Source organism: Amblyraja radiata, chromosome X, assembly GCF_010909765.2.
Source record: "Amblyraja radiata isolate CabotCenter1 chromosome X, sAmbRad1.1.pri, whole genome shotgun sequence".
Lineage (NCBI taxonomy): Eukaryota > Metazoa > Chordata > Chondrichthyes > Rajiformes > Rajidae > Amblyraja > Amblyraja radiata.
The window spans coordinates 8,536,610-8,551,261 of record NC_045999.1 but is presented as its reverse complement, the minus strand read 5'-3'; the positions used below and the strand labels follow the sequence as shown (position 1 = coordinate 8,551,261).

At 45.9% G+C, this 14,652-nt stretch overlaps 1 protein-coding gene across 4 annotated transcripts in view; it reads right to left on the bottom strand.

Moving 5' to 3' along the window:
- The window catches only part of LOC116968153 (mucosa-associated lymphoid tissue lymphoma translocation protein 1-like), a 90,698-nt gene that overhangs the window by 33,527 nt on the left and 42,519 nt on the right, over positions 1-14,652 (bottom strand). For 2 of the 4 annotated variants that reach the window (XM_033014786.1, XM_033014785.1), the window contains exons 2-6: positions 10,421-10,531; positions 9,167-9,342; positions 6,489-6,588; positions 4,354-4,401; positions 1,447-1,500 (exon numbers count right to left, since the gene is read on the bottom strand). In XM_033014786.1, the coding sequence (XP_032870677.1) occupies positions 1,447-1,500; positions 4,354-4,401; positions 6,489-6,588; positions 9,167-9,342; positions 10,421-10,445 (403 nt within the window). In that variant the 5' untranslated portion in view covers positions 10,446-10,531. Of the gene's footprint in view, positions 1-1,446; positions 1,501-4,353; positions 4,402-6,488; positions 6,589-9,166; positions 9,343-10,395; positions 10,532-14,652 lie in introns of all 4 variants that reach the window. The other 2 variants (XM_033014782.1, XM_033014784.1) reach the window with 2 other exon arrangements.

The following is a 14,652-nucleotide window of genomic DNA, read 5'->3' as shown; positions in this document are numbered from 1 at the left end:
TAGATTCACAACTCTCTGGGTGAAAAAACATTGCCTGGTTATCCTGATGAGATTTTATACATTTGTGAGAATATTGTTCAAAATGCTGATCTATTTTCCATAATTTTCCATTTGACATAGAAGGCCCTTCGGCCCTTCAAACCTATGTTGACTCTCGGAGCTATCTTATCATTTCCAGCCCCCATTTAGTTCCTTGCAGTCTCATTCACTTTCACAAGCTCTCCTGATTCTCTCACACCTACAAGGGCCAGTTTACATGGCCAATTGACCAACCTAACAACACCTCAAATACAGTTTAGAGTTAGACACAAAGTGCTGGAGTAACTCAGCGGGTCAGGGAGCATTTCTGGAGAAAATGGATGGGCGACGTTTCGGGTTGGAACCCTTCTTCAGACTGGAGAAGGGTTCCGACCTGAGGCGTCACATACTCTTTTTCTCCAGAGATGCTGCCTGACCCGCTGAGTTACTCCAGCACTTTGAATCTATCTTCGGTGTAAACCAGCATCTGCAGTTACTCCCGACAGGGTAATAGCCCTGTCCCATGGTACTAGTTCATTCCAAGAGCTCTCCCGAGTTTAAAAAATAACCAAACTCATGGTAAGAACGGAGAATGAACGTAGCGGGTACGTCGGAGCTCGGGGACGTCTCTTAGCGGCTCGTAACGCTAATGGCAGGTAGTCGGGAAGACTCGCTAACAGCAGGTAAGCTCGGGAAGACTCGTGAAGATTTTTCAACATGTTGAAAAATGTCCACGAGAGCCCCGAGTACCGATGAGTGGCCATTACCGTAAATCTCCGAGTTCGAATCAGGAGAACTCTTGGAATGAACTCGTACCGTGGGACAGGGCTTTTAAGTGTTACACAGATGTGGAACTTGTCCTGTCTAGTTTCACCCAGCAAAGAACAAGCTGCACTATCCCATTCCAAAAGTAGCCAGGATATAGTTTTAATGCTCTTTTATGTTGAGTGTGGGGAGAACTAGTAACTAGCAAACGTGCAGCAAGACAGAAGGATTGACCACAACAAAACTCTGTGAGTTTGCTTTGAAGGAACCTGGGGTTTCACAGGGTTTTCAGATACAAATCCAAGGATTTGCACAGAGAGTTAAAAGCCGGGTGTCATTTAAGTTAAAAATAAGATTACATTTTTAAATTTTCATTTTCTTAAGACTGATATCCAGATATTTTGTACAGAGGGTTTTAAGCTTCTCACTTCACAAGCAGGAAAAGGTCACGATTATGTTAGGAAGGAACTACAGATGCTGGCTTAAGCCGAAGATAGACACAAAAAATACTGGAGTAACTCAATGGGACAGGCAGCATCTCTGGAGAGAAGGAATGGGTGACGTTTTGGGTCGAGACTGAAGAAGGGTCTCGACTCGAAATGTCACCCACCCCTTCGATCCAGAGATGCTGCCTGCCCCGTCATGGTTGTGTTAAGAGCTCACCTGTGGTCAAACGGACTGGTGTGGACTTGCCAGCTGCCTTCCATTCACACGAACCTGGAAACAAATCATCCCACATCACTGCAACGCTTCAACACCACCTCAGAACGTTTGTCCACAAACTTCACTCAAGAGTCCACGTTGCATCAACTTGTCCACATGGATCTTGATCAAGGGTAGTTTACAGATTAGGTCGAGATTTGTTTGGAAAGGCAACAAAATGCTGGAGTGACTCAGCGGATCAGGCAGCAGCTCTGGAGAACATGGATAGATGACATGCAGTACTGGGTAGAAACAACGTGAGTGTTGGGGTATCTCAGAGGGTCAGGCAGCATCCTAGGAGAACATGGATAGGTGATGTGTAGGAAAGAACTGCAGATGCTGGTTTAAATCGAAGGTAGACACAAAATGCCGGAGTAACTCAGCGGGACCTGCAGCATCTCTGGAGAGAAGGAATGGGTGGCGTTTCAGGTCGAGACCCTTCTTCAGAGAGATGGATAGGTGATGTTTCTGATCGGGTCTCTTCGTCAGAAAGTTGCTTGGTTAGGTAGAGAGAAAAATGTTGCTTCTGCCAACGGGGAAACAAGGGAAGCGAACCATCGACTGTCAAGCTCATGTCTGGACACATTTCTTCACGGAGGGCAGTGGAACTCTCTCCCTGAGAATTGTTCAGGTTTGAGTGCTAGTGAAAATGTCCCACCCCCAGCCCCCAGCTTTCTCTGAAGAAGGGTTTCGTCCCGAAACGTTGCCTATTTCCTTTGCTCCATAGATGCTGCTGCACCCGCTCAATTTCTCCAGCATTTTTGTGTACCTTCGATTTTCCAGCATCTGCAACACCCCAGCTTTTTCCCCTCTACTCCATCAGCCCGACGAAGGGTCTCGACCCGAAACGTCGTCTGTCCATTCTTTCCGCAGATGCTGCCTGACCCACCAAGTTACCGCAGCAGTTTGCGCTTTGCTCAACATTCCAGCACCTGCAGTTCATGGTAGCTCCACCTTAATTTGTTACCTGTTCCCTACATATTTCCATCAACTCCATTCTCAGACCCTACCCCTCATTTACACACAGGGATCAATTTACAGTGGCTAATTCACCCCTCGTGGCCTGTACATCTATGGGGGTGTGGGAGGGAACCCATGGATTAGCAGGGCGAATATACAAACTCACACAGGTAACAGAAGGGGCTGTCCCACTGCGGGGGCCTCATTTGCGAGTTTAGGAGAGTTTAACAAAGTGTCATGGTCGTGTTGTATCGCCGAAGTAGAACACCTCCCACGACCTCCTTCGACTATGTAGAGAACCTCCTACGAATATGTAGAAGACCTCCTTCGACTATGTTGTAGGCTAGCTACGACTAGCTTCGGGAAAATTGGACACCGAATAGTGGAGAGTGAAGACTACCTCCTTCGACTATACTAACACTATCTACGACTACCTTTGACTACCCTCGATTACCTACAATTAACATGCCAACCTACTACGACCTATGTCGACTAAACCTACGAGTAAAAAAAATATCGATTTTTTTTTCCATGGCGACCTTTTTTTACTCATAGACAATTTTCAGCATGCTAAAAAAAAAACACCTCGAACAAACTGAGGCCTGGAGTACGTGGGGACTACTCTCGAGCATGAAGGAGAGTTACAAAGACCTCCTAGGACCACGTGTCGACCATGCTGCGAGTATGAGTCGAGGGCAGACTCTTTTAAACTCGCTATTTAGGTCGCCGCAGTGGGACAGGCCCTTAAAGAGTTTGAGATGGAACCTGGGTCTGTGAGGCAGAATAGTGTTAAAGAAAACTTTAAAACACAACACAAAGATCGGGCAAGACAGTGAAGATTTTATTCAAGAGCGCCAAATACAGTGATCACTGGGAACAATCTAGGAGACTGCTCAACGAACAAAGATTCATCAAAATAACTTTCCTTTGATGTTTTGTTTAATGCAGAAGGCACTTTAGAACTTTTCCTTCTTCCAAACGGTCTTGTAACAAATATACATCGTGCACCTCCCCTAGACACAGCAGAGTAAACGCTGCCCAATTCCACACCATTACAGGTAAACAAATGTCCTGTCACCCTTTCGACCTTAGACAAAAGTGCTGGAGAAACTCAGCGGGTGCAGCAGCATCTATGGAGCGAAGGAAATAGGCTTTGCTCCATAGATGCTGCAGCACCCGCTGAGTCTCTCCAGCGCTTTTGTCTACCTTCGATTTTCCAGCATCTGTAGTTCCTTCTTAAATCCTTTCGACCTTATTCTATTATTTTACGATTGCCATTTGCCCTTTGACAACTGAGGACAGAATCTGACGAAAGTAAACTGCAGGTAGACAAAAAATGCTGGAGAAACTCAGCGGGTGAGGCAGCATCTATGAAGCGAAGGATTCCTTCGCTCCATAGATGCTGCCTCACCCGTTGAGTTTCTCCAGCATTTTTGTCTACCTTCGATTTTTCCAGCATCTGCAGTTCTTTCTTAAAGTAAACTGCAGTGAGCGTCAGTTATACATGCTCAGTTTCAACCTTCTTTAAAGCACAGAATTATTATAACACATGAAGAGGTCTATCAATTTTTTTAGGCTCGTTACCCATCCCCATTCCTTGCTGTCTTCTTGAAGCTTTGAAATTGACCTTAAGAGGATTGCCAGTATAACCAAAGGCACTTCAGCAACAGTGTTTAAGAAGGAGCTGCAGATGCTGGAAAAATCGAAGGTAGACAAAAATGCTGGAGAAACTCAGCGGATGAGGCAGCAGCTATGGAGTGAAGGAATAGGTGACGTTTCGGGTTGAAACGTCACCTATTCCTTGGCTCCATAGATGCTGCCTCACCCGCTGAGTTTCTCCAGCGTTTTTGTCTACTTTCAGCAACAGTGTTTATAGTTTGTTGAAAAATGTTCACATTTAATGCTTACCCTTCACTCTTAGCGAGGGTAACGAGACTGTGACACCAATATTTTCAACTGCGTGAGGAAATAACACGAGACACTAATTAAAGAACTGGAAACGCCCACAACCCACAATCAACATCATTCTACAAGAGGGGAAAACCAGTCTGGCTCTAATTGTAACATCAGGCAGACAAAGCTGCAACAAGTTCAGTCATAAATGCTGTGTCAGCATTCTGAAAGTGCTGACTCAACTGCACAATACAAGTGTGGACAAATATGTGAAGTGGGTCAGGCAGCACCTCTGGAGAACACGGATAGGTGACGTTTCGGGTCAGAATTCAACGAAGGGTTGCGAATTGTGAAGCTAGAGGGGGGAATGTACGTGGAAAGCAGGGGGGGGGGGGGGCCAAAATTGGTGCCAGGTTGGAGAGCGGTGGGGAGGATGGGAGAGGGGATGGTTCACTCAAAATGTAAAAGATTAAGCTGCACAGAACAGATTTTTGGTGGTGACATACCCTTATTAGAATTAGAATTTCTTTATTTGTCATTCAAAACAAGTTTGAACAAAATTCCGCTACCATGCAGTCATAACAGTAAAAAAGCAACAACACACACAATTAACACAGTTTAACACAAACATCCATCACAGTGACTCTCCTCCAGACACCTCACTGTGATGGAAGGTAATAAAAACTATTCTGTATTATATAAAACAAATGTGTCGAGGAACAGGGGTTCATGAATAAAACGCCACAAGAATCAGATCCTATAGGAGCTGGGAGGTTCTACTGCAGTTGTACAGGGTCTTGGTGAGACCACACCTGGAGTATTGCGTACAGTTTTGGTCTCCTAATCTGAGGAAAGACATTCTTGCCATAGAGGGAGTACAGAGAAGGTTCACCAGACTGATTCCTGGGATGGCAGGACTTTCATATGATGAAAGACTGGATAGACTCGGCTTGTACTCGCTAGAATTTAGAAGATTGAGGGGGGATCTTATAGAAACTTACAACATTCTTAAGGGGTTGGACAGGCTGGATGCAGGAAGATTATTCCCAATGTTGGGGAAGTCCAGAACAAGGGGTCACAGTTTAAGGATAAGAGGGAAGTCTTTTAGGACCGAGATGAGAAGATCATTTTTTACTCAGAGAGTGGTGAATCTGTGGAATTCTCTGCCACAGAAGGTAGTTGAGGCCAGTTCATTGGCTGGATTTAAGAGGGAGTTAGATGTGGCCCTTGTGGCTAAAGGGATCAGGGGGTATGGAGAGAAGGCAGGTACAGGATACTGAGTTGGATGATCAGCCATGATCATATCGAATGGCGGTGCAGGCTCGAAAGGCCGAATGGCCTACTCCTGCACCTATTTTCTATGTTTCTATGTATCTATTATGCCTGCGGAATGTTCACACTTCCCAGCTAAACTTTACCACTACAGTTTTCTTCTGCACATTATTATAAGGATAGTTGTTGAACAAATCCTTTGAGCCATGACTAGATGTTCTCAGATATGCAGTGGCCAGTCAAAGGAAACGCAATGAAACTCAATATAAATCACCTTTAACTGTTGCTATTACTTTAGACTTTAGAGATACAGTGTGGAAGCAGGTCCTTCGGCCCACTGAGACCGTGCCGACTAGCGATCACCCCGTACACACAGTAAACTATGCACTAAGGATAATTCAGTTTTGCAGAGGCCACTTAATGTACAATCCTGTACGTCTTTGGAGTGTGGGAGGTAACCGGAGCTCTTGGAGAAAACCCCCGCCGGTCACAGGGAGAATGTGCAAACTCCGTACTGACAGCACCCGTGGTCAGGATCAAATCCGGGTCTCTGGCGCTGTAAGGCAACAACTCTACTGTGCCGCGGTGCAGATATCTTGATTTAAAATGAAGATATCGAAACTATATAAGGTGCTAGACTGAGCATCCGTAAGTATGAAGCAGTGCGTTCTGAAAGACGTGACGCATTTAAGGGTGTGGGGAATGGGAGAAGGTTGATGATCATATGAGAGGGATACAGGACAAATGGATAGGCTGGGAGGGTGGCCTGAGGGCAAACATTGATGGGGCAAATGGAATGGTCTGTTTCCGTGCTGTTAATTCTACATAACTAATCTAATACTGAGAGATATTAATGACAGTGCTTGGTGGGTATTTACCAACGTTGATATCAGCTGCTGAGCTCCAGCAATCCTGGCCTCTGTTATTGGTGACAGCACACAGGTACGACCCATGATGTCTCATCTCCGTCGCTGCTATCTAGATACAGAGAGGGGAGAAAAAACATACATTCTCAAAGCCCGCCTGCAGGGAACAGCATCTCTTTGATCAGTGGCAGGTTCCAGTCATTAAAGGGCCTGTGCCACGAGCAGGCGACTGCATGCGGCGAGCGCGACCTAACGTGGTCGCTTGAGCCGTACGGCTTCGCGGGGCCGGTCCCACTTCGATCGCCGAAGCCGTATGGAGTTGTGCGGGGCGGGTCCCGACATCGCGCGGGGCTCCGAAAAACTGACACTGTCCAAAAATTCCACGCGGCAACGGCCTGTCGGCCCATTTGAGGGCATACGCAGCGTCTCGACATCATACGCACCATCTCGATGCCGTACGCAGCGTCTTGACGGCGTACGCCTAGCGCATGGCGTTGCAAGATGACGTAACCGCCCGACGCCGTGCGACGTCCAAATTCAGTCGGCGCGCCTCCTGCAAAGCTGATCGGTGAGTATGATGTCGGGACCAGCCCCGCACAACTCCAGACGGCTCCGCGGTTGGAAGTGGGACCGGCCCCGCGAAGCCGTACGGCTCAAGCCACCACGTTTGGTCGCGCTAGACGCATGCAATCGCATGCCGGTGGGACAGGCCATTTAGGCTTTAGCTATTAGACATACAGCATGAAAACAGGCACACCGACAGCATGCCGGCCAACGATCGGCCCTATACTAGTTCTATCCCACACATTAGGGAAAATCCACTAGGGACCCAGGTTCGATCCTGAATATGGGCGCTGTCTATACTTTCCCAGCATTTAAGAAGCAGTTTTGGAAAAAAAATTACATTTGAACCCTTATCAGAAAGGCTTAATAACGACTATTTATGAGTTGATTTTGAAATTACAAATAGATACATTTGATAAAATTAAGTATGAAAGGACATGCCTGTGGAAAGGAGATGAGGAGGAATTTCTCTAGTCAAAGGGTGGTGAATCTGTGGAATTCATTGCCACAGACAAATTGGAGGCCAAGTCGTTGGATATTTTCAAAGCAGAGATTGACAGGTTCTTGATTTGTAAGGGTGTCAAAGGTTATGGGGAGAAGGCAGGAGAATGGGGTTGAGAGTGAAAGATAGATCAGCCATGGATTAGTCTCGATGACCCGAATGGCCTAATTCAGCACCTATGACTTATGAATGCATGAAATATGGCACACTCTTCAGTGCAGCTTACAAGTTCATGTTATAGGAGTAGAATGAGGCCATTCGGCCCATTGAGTCTACTCCGCTATTCAATCATGGCTGAACTAATCCCATTTTCCTGCCTTCTCCCCATACCCCTTGACACCCGTTCTAATCAAGAATTTGTCTATCTCTGCCTTAAAAATATCCACTGACATGGCTTCCACAGCCTCCTGTGGCAATGAGTTCCACAGATTAACTACCCTCTGACTAAGGAAGTTTCTCCTCACCTCCTTTCTAAAAGAGCGCCTTTTAATTCTGAGGCTATGACCTCTGGTGCTAGACTCTCCTACCAGTGGAAACATCCTCTCCACATCCACTCTATCTATGCCTTTCATTATTCTGTAAGTTTCAATGAGGTTCCCACCTCAACCTTCTAAACTCCAGCGAGTTCAGTGCTGTGCTGTTGAGCGCTCATCATATGCGAACCCACTCAAGTTCAAGTGAGTTTATTGTCATGTGTCCCTGATAGGACAATGAAATTCTTGCTTTTCTTCAGCACAACAGAACATAGTAGGCATTGAATACAAAACAGATCAGTGTGTCCATATACCATTATATAAATATATACACACATGAATAAATAAACTGATAAAGTGCAAATAACAGATAATGGGTTATTAATGTTGAGTTTTGTCCGAGCCAGGTTTAATAGCCTGATGGCTGTGGGGAAGTAGCTATTCCTGATCCTGGTCGTTGCAGTCTTCAGGCTCCTGTACCTTCTACCTGAAGGTAGCAGGGAGATGAGTGTGTGGCCAGGATGGTGTGGGTCCTTGATGATACTGCCAGCCTTTTTGAGGCAGGATCCTGTGCCTTCTACCTGATCTCCATCAGATTCCTGGGATCATTCTTGCGATTGCCCTGCCCACTGTACGATCAAGAGCTCTCCCAAGTTTAAAAAAAAATCAAACTCGTGGTAAGCACGTAGAATGAACGTAGTGGGTACGTCGGAGCTCGGGGACGTCTCTTAGTGGCTCGTAACGCTAACGGCAGGTACTCGGGAAGACTAGCTAACGGCAGGTAAGCACGGGAAGACTCGTGAAGATGTTTCAACATGTTGAAAAATGTCCACGAGAGCCCCGAGTACTTACGAGCGCCCATTACCGTAAATCTCCGAGTTCGAAACAGGGCTAACTCGGGGAGAACTCTTGGAATGAACTCGTACAGTGGGACAGGGCTTTAAACCTCCCCTGGACTCGCTCCAGAGCCAGCGCATCATTCCTCAGATATGGGGCCCAAATTTGCTCACAGGACCTGCTTCAGCCTAATCAACCGGTAATCACAAACCATGATCTATGTCCCATTTAGTGGAGCTGCATTCAGATGAAGCATTTATTCGTGCACCCTCGATCATTAACCAAGGATGAAACTATAGTTACAGTCAACTTACTGTCAATTCTCGTTTGTTTTGATGAGGTAACTGCATGCCATTTTTGTACCACTGGTATGAGGGAGCGGGGATTCCAAACGCAACACACTTCAGCGATGCTCTCTGACCAACTTTGACCCTCCTGGGTTCAGGCTGCAGTCCAATCACCAGCTCTCCTTGCCAGTTCTGAGGTAGCCCTGCCATCAATGCACAATAGAATATATCAAAGTACAATACAGTATTTGTAACGGAGGCAAAGTATTTCACTTGCAAGGATTCAGCTGCAAGGCGATAACATTATATTATCTTATCATTAGATGCGTACCAAGTTTCCCCTTCAATACATATTTGTTACTTGCCTCAACTGGAGTTGCTGCCTTACAGCGCCAGAGACCCGGGTTCGATCCTGACCATGGGTGCTGCCTGCATGGAGTTTGTACGTTCTCCCTGTGACCTGCATGGGTTTTTTCCGAGATCATCGGTTCCCTCCCACACCCCAAAGACGTACAGGTTTGCAGGCTAATTGGCTTGGAAGCAATGTAATTTAATTTCATGCTTCATATATCTTGAGGAATGGGGTACTGATTGGGGATAGACAAAAATGCTGGAGAAACTCAGCGGGTGCAGCAGCATCTATGGAGCGAAGGACTTAGGCAACGTTTCGGGCCAAAACCCTTCTTCAGACTGATGTGGGGGGGGGGGGGGGGGGGAGGGAGAAGTAAGGAGAAAGGAAGAGGAGGAGCCCGAGGGCTGAGGGAGAGCTAAGAATGGGGGGAGCTGGGACAAGGAGTGACCAGCTGGATCAATGTTGGGGATTCAACGCTGACACGTCTAAGTAAATGTCTCATGTTTGCCCCCAGCGAGCAGCATTCGAGGCAGCGCGCTGGAGAATTAAGCATTGTATAAATAGTACTGTGGAGGAAGTAACTGCAGAGGCTGGTTCAAACTGAAGATAGACACAAACAGCTGGAGTAACTCAGCGGGACAATTGACAACATGCATTGTCCCACTGGCAAACTGCTCCCCACCCAGCTCATCAATGAGAAACTGCACAGAAGCTCCAAAGACGTGCAGGTTTGTAGGTTAATTGGCTTGGTATGATTGTAAATTGTCCCCAGTGTGTGTAGGATAGTGTAGGTGTGCGGGGATCGCTGGTCAGCGGGCCTGTTTCTCAGCTGTATCTCTAAGCTTAACTAAAACAAAACTAAACATTAAGTTCGATGGGAACCAATTATAAAAAAGCTTTTTACCAGATTTGACAAAATGAACTTTGACCTTTGCCCAGTTGCTGAACACACATTGGTTTTGTTCGTCATTCACACGGCACACATAAACTCCGCTCTTCTCAGCGTCAATGACAAGCACCGACTGGGTGGCCCCGGTGATCTGAAACCAACAGAGAAAGAAGCTCAGAGGAAGACCATCGAAGAGCATCGGCCAGCGCTGTCAGGGTGACCTGGGGATTTCAACGGGTCACACCAACCTGACCCTTCTTCGGGGCTAGGATATGCCTGGCAAGCTGAACAAGACTTCATCAAACAGATGAGTTTTTAAACGGAATGGATAAGGAGTAAAGGGAAGTGCTCAGATGGCAGTGATTTGGACAGAGTTCATGAGACAGGGGCTTGGCAGCTAAAGTCACAGCTGCCTAGAGTGAAGAATACTAAATCGCCTGTTAATAATATGTGTTTTAATTATTACAAAGTGTTTAAGAAGGAATTGCAGATGCTGGAAAATCGAAGGTACACAAAAAAGCTGGAGAAACTCAGCGGGTGCAGCAGCATCTATGGAGCGAAGGCACCGTTTCGGCCCGAAACGTTGCCTTTTTCCGTCGCTCCATAGATGCTGCTGCACCCGCTGAGTTTCTCCAGCTTTTTTGTGTACCTTGTGTTTTAATTATGTTTTCTTCCATTTGAGAACCACGAGTTAAAAGTTGTTACAAAGGTCAACTCTTTGCTAAAATAGCAGTGTGTATTCCAGAGAGTGCCTCCATTAAAATATATATATATATATTTTTAAAATATTTTTATTAGAAGCAATGTACAATCGTATAAACCATGGCATATAACATAATACATTTTGTGTACCACTTCTTGTTTTAAATTTAACAATATAAAAATAATAGACACAAGAAAAGAAGAGATTAAGGAAAGTTAATGTGTAGGCCCCAGAAGTTAACAATTAGTAATTTGTGGAAAGATAGAGAGAAAGAGCCCATCGAGATGTTGAAAAAAAGAGAAGACCAGAAAGGAAGAGCAAAAAAAAAGAAATTTAATAGAAAGGGGGGAAGGGAAGGAAAATTTAAAAAAAAAGAAAAGAAAAAACAGAACAGAAAAGGAATATACCTACTTCATATCTTTCCACACCCCTCACCCAGTTCTGAAACTTTTTTTGGAATCATTTGGTGCAACACAATTGTAAAAAATAACTGTTTCAGGACTGGACGAGGGTTGGTCAAGATTATAAATAATGATCTCCTTTTCTTTTTTATTTTATTTTCTTTTCTCTATTTTCTCTCTCAACTTTCTTCATTTACTCGTTTTCTTTTTTCACACACTATATATTTCACATCTTTCTATCTTTTACTATCTAACTTCTTTTTCTTATTCTAATCTTTTTTCAATGTAACAAAATTTTTTTTTAAATCTGAAACGGCTAATTACCAGATTTATGTTGTATCATATTATACTTGTAATAAATCGATGAACCTCCATTAAAAGTATACTGGGACATATTACCAATTGGTTTTAGCTGTTGGAGCTGCTGCCTGACACGGCCAGAGACCCAATTTCAATCCTGACCTCGGATGCTGTCTGTGTTGAGTTTATACGCTCGCCCTTTGACCGCGTAGGTTTCGTCCGGGTTCTCCGGTTTCTTCCCCCATCCCAAAGTTGTGTGGGCTTGTAGGTTTGTAGTCAGAAGAAAGGTCGCGAGCCGAAACGTCACCCATTCCTTCTCTCCAGAGATGCTGCCTGTCCCGCTGGGTTACTCCAGCATTTTTATGTCTATCTTCGGTTTAAACCAGCATCTGCAGTTCCTTCCCACACATTTTGATTACTTTGAACCTGTTCAGTGCCACCTCCGAGTATACTCAGTTTATGGTCAATAGTGAAATAAAAAAACTTGGCAGTGAACAGGTGCCAAATGAAAAACTGTGTTCAGTATCTACAGGAAAAAACACAGCCTGTTTTCTCATATATATAGGAAGCAGGTCAAAGGTTAACACTGGATTCCTGTTATTTCTTGGGCAATACTGGTTTCTAGCAGGACGTTTGCAGGAACTTGTTTCAGTAATATCAGGCCAGATGGGATATTTAGAGGTCTGGATAAGTCAAAACAAAGAAAACTGAGAGAAGGCATAACTACTTTGTTGACGGAAGGAACTGCAGATGCTGGTTTACACCGAAGATAGACCACAAAATGCTGGAGTAACTCAGCGGGACAGGCAGCATCTCTGGAGATAAGGAATGGCTGACCTTTCGGGTCGAGACCTTTCTTCAGTCGGAAGAAGGGTCTCGACCTGAGACGTCACCCATTCCTTCTGACAGAGCTGCTGCGTTACAATGCTTACAGACCCTGGTTTGCTCCTGACTACGGGTGTTGTCTGTATGGAGTTTGTACGTTCTCCCCGCGACCATGTGGGTTTTCTACGGGTGCTCCGGTTGCCTCCCACATTCCTGAGACTTACAGGTTTGCAGGTTAATTGGCTTTGGTAAAATTGATAAGTTGTCCCTAGTGTGTAGGGTAGTGAACTGGGATCGCTGGCCGGCTCGGACACAGTGGGCTGAAGAAACCATCTCGGCCCTTCTAGTCCGTGCCAAATACTTACTCTCACCTAGTCCCATCTACCTGCACTCAGACCATAACCCTCCATTCCTTTCCCGTCCATATACCTATCCAATTTATTTTTAAATGATAAAATCGAACCTGCCTCCACCACTTCCACTGGAAGCTCATTCCACACAGCTACCACTCTCTGAGTAAAGAAGTTCCCCCTCATGTTACCCCTAAACTTTTGTCCCTTATGGGCTGAATGGGATAACATTGAAAACTGGTTGACGCTTAGAAAATAGAGAGGTGTGGAATAGATGGGTCGTTTTCAGGTTGGAGGATGCAACTAATAGATTAACCCAGGGATCAGTTCATGGCCCTCAGTTATTAATGCAGTGACTTAGAGGCCAGGGAGGAATGTATGGTACCCAGGATTGGTGACAACATCAAAATAGATGGAAAAACATATTGCAATGAGGAGGATATTGTAACTGTGCAGTGGGCTATTGATAGTGAAAGATATAGATAGTGACAGATATAGTTAGAGTGAGTGAGCGGGTGTGAATTCAGCAAATTAAGTTTAACGTTGGAAAGTGTGAGGTCATGCACTTTGTCAAGATGAATAAAATAAAACTGATTGTGTAGGAAGGAGCAGCAGATAGAGACAAAATGCTGGAGTAACTCAGCGGGATAGGTAGCATCTCTGGAGAGAAGGAATGGGTGATGTTTCGGGTCGAGACCCATTTCCTTCGTTGTCAAATTTTATCTCTGTGTGCTTCATTGTCACCTTCCCCCAGCTAACAACGATCTATTCTACATTTGCCTTGATCCCCATCCCCATTGATGTCTCGTTTTCACACCGTACCCTTCCTTATCTCCGTGTCTCCCTCGCCCCAAACTCTCAGTCCGAAGAAGAGTCTTGGCCCTAAACGTCACCCATTCCTTCTCTCCAAAGATGCTGGCTGTCCCGCGGAGTTACTCCAGCTTTTTGTGTCTGTCTTAGTTTTAAACTAGCATCTGCAGTTCCTTCCTCCACAGGAAACTGCAGATGCTGGTTTATGCCAAAGATAGACACTAAGTGCTGGAGCAACTCAGTGGGTCAGGCAGCATCTCTGGAGAAAAGAAATAGGTGTCATTTCGGGTGAACCCTTCCTCAGTCCCAGAAAAAAAAAGATCATCATCTAAATGGAAAGACACTAAAAATGGGTAAAGTTCCGATGAATTGAATTAAAATAAGGATCTAGGTGTTAAGGGCCTGTCCCACGAGCATGCGACTCCATGCGGCAAGCGCGACCTAACGTGGTCGCTTGAGCCTTACGGCCTCGCGGGGCCAGTCCCACTTCGATCGCCGGAGCCGTATGGAGTTGTGTGGAGCTGGTCCCGACATCGCGCGGGGCTCCGAAAAACTGACCGTGTTCAAACATTACGCCTGGCAACGGCCTGCCAGCCCGCAGTCGCTTCGACGGACGTGCGCAGCGTCTCGACGCCGTACGCACATCTTGACGGTGTACGTCACGCACGAACTTCCCGCGGACTTCGCTCGAACTTCACGTCACTCACTCGACCACCGCGCGGCCCCCGCTTCCGGTTTGGTCGCGCTTGCCGCATGCAGGTCGCATGCTCGTGGGACAGGCCCTTTATTGTGTGTGAATTCCAAAAAGTCACGGGAAAGTCTTGAACAAGGATCATTGCTGCAAGATTGGGGCACGGTGGGGTGTGGTGTGGCCGATTGGTGG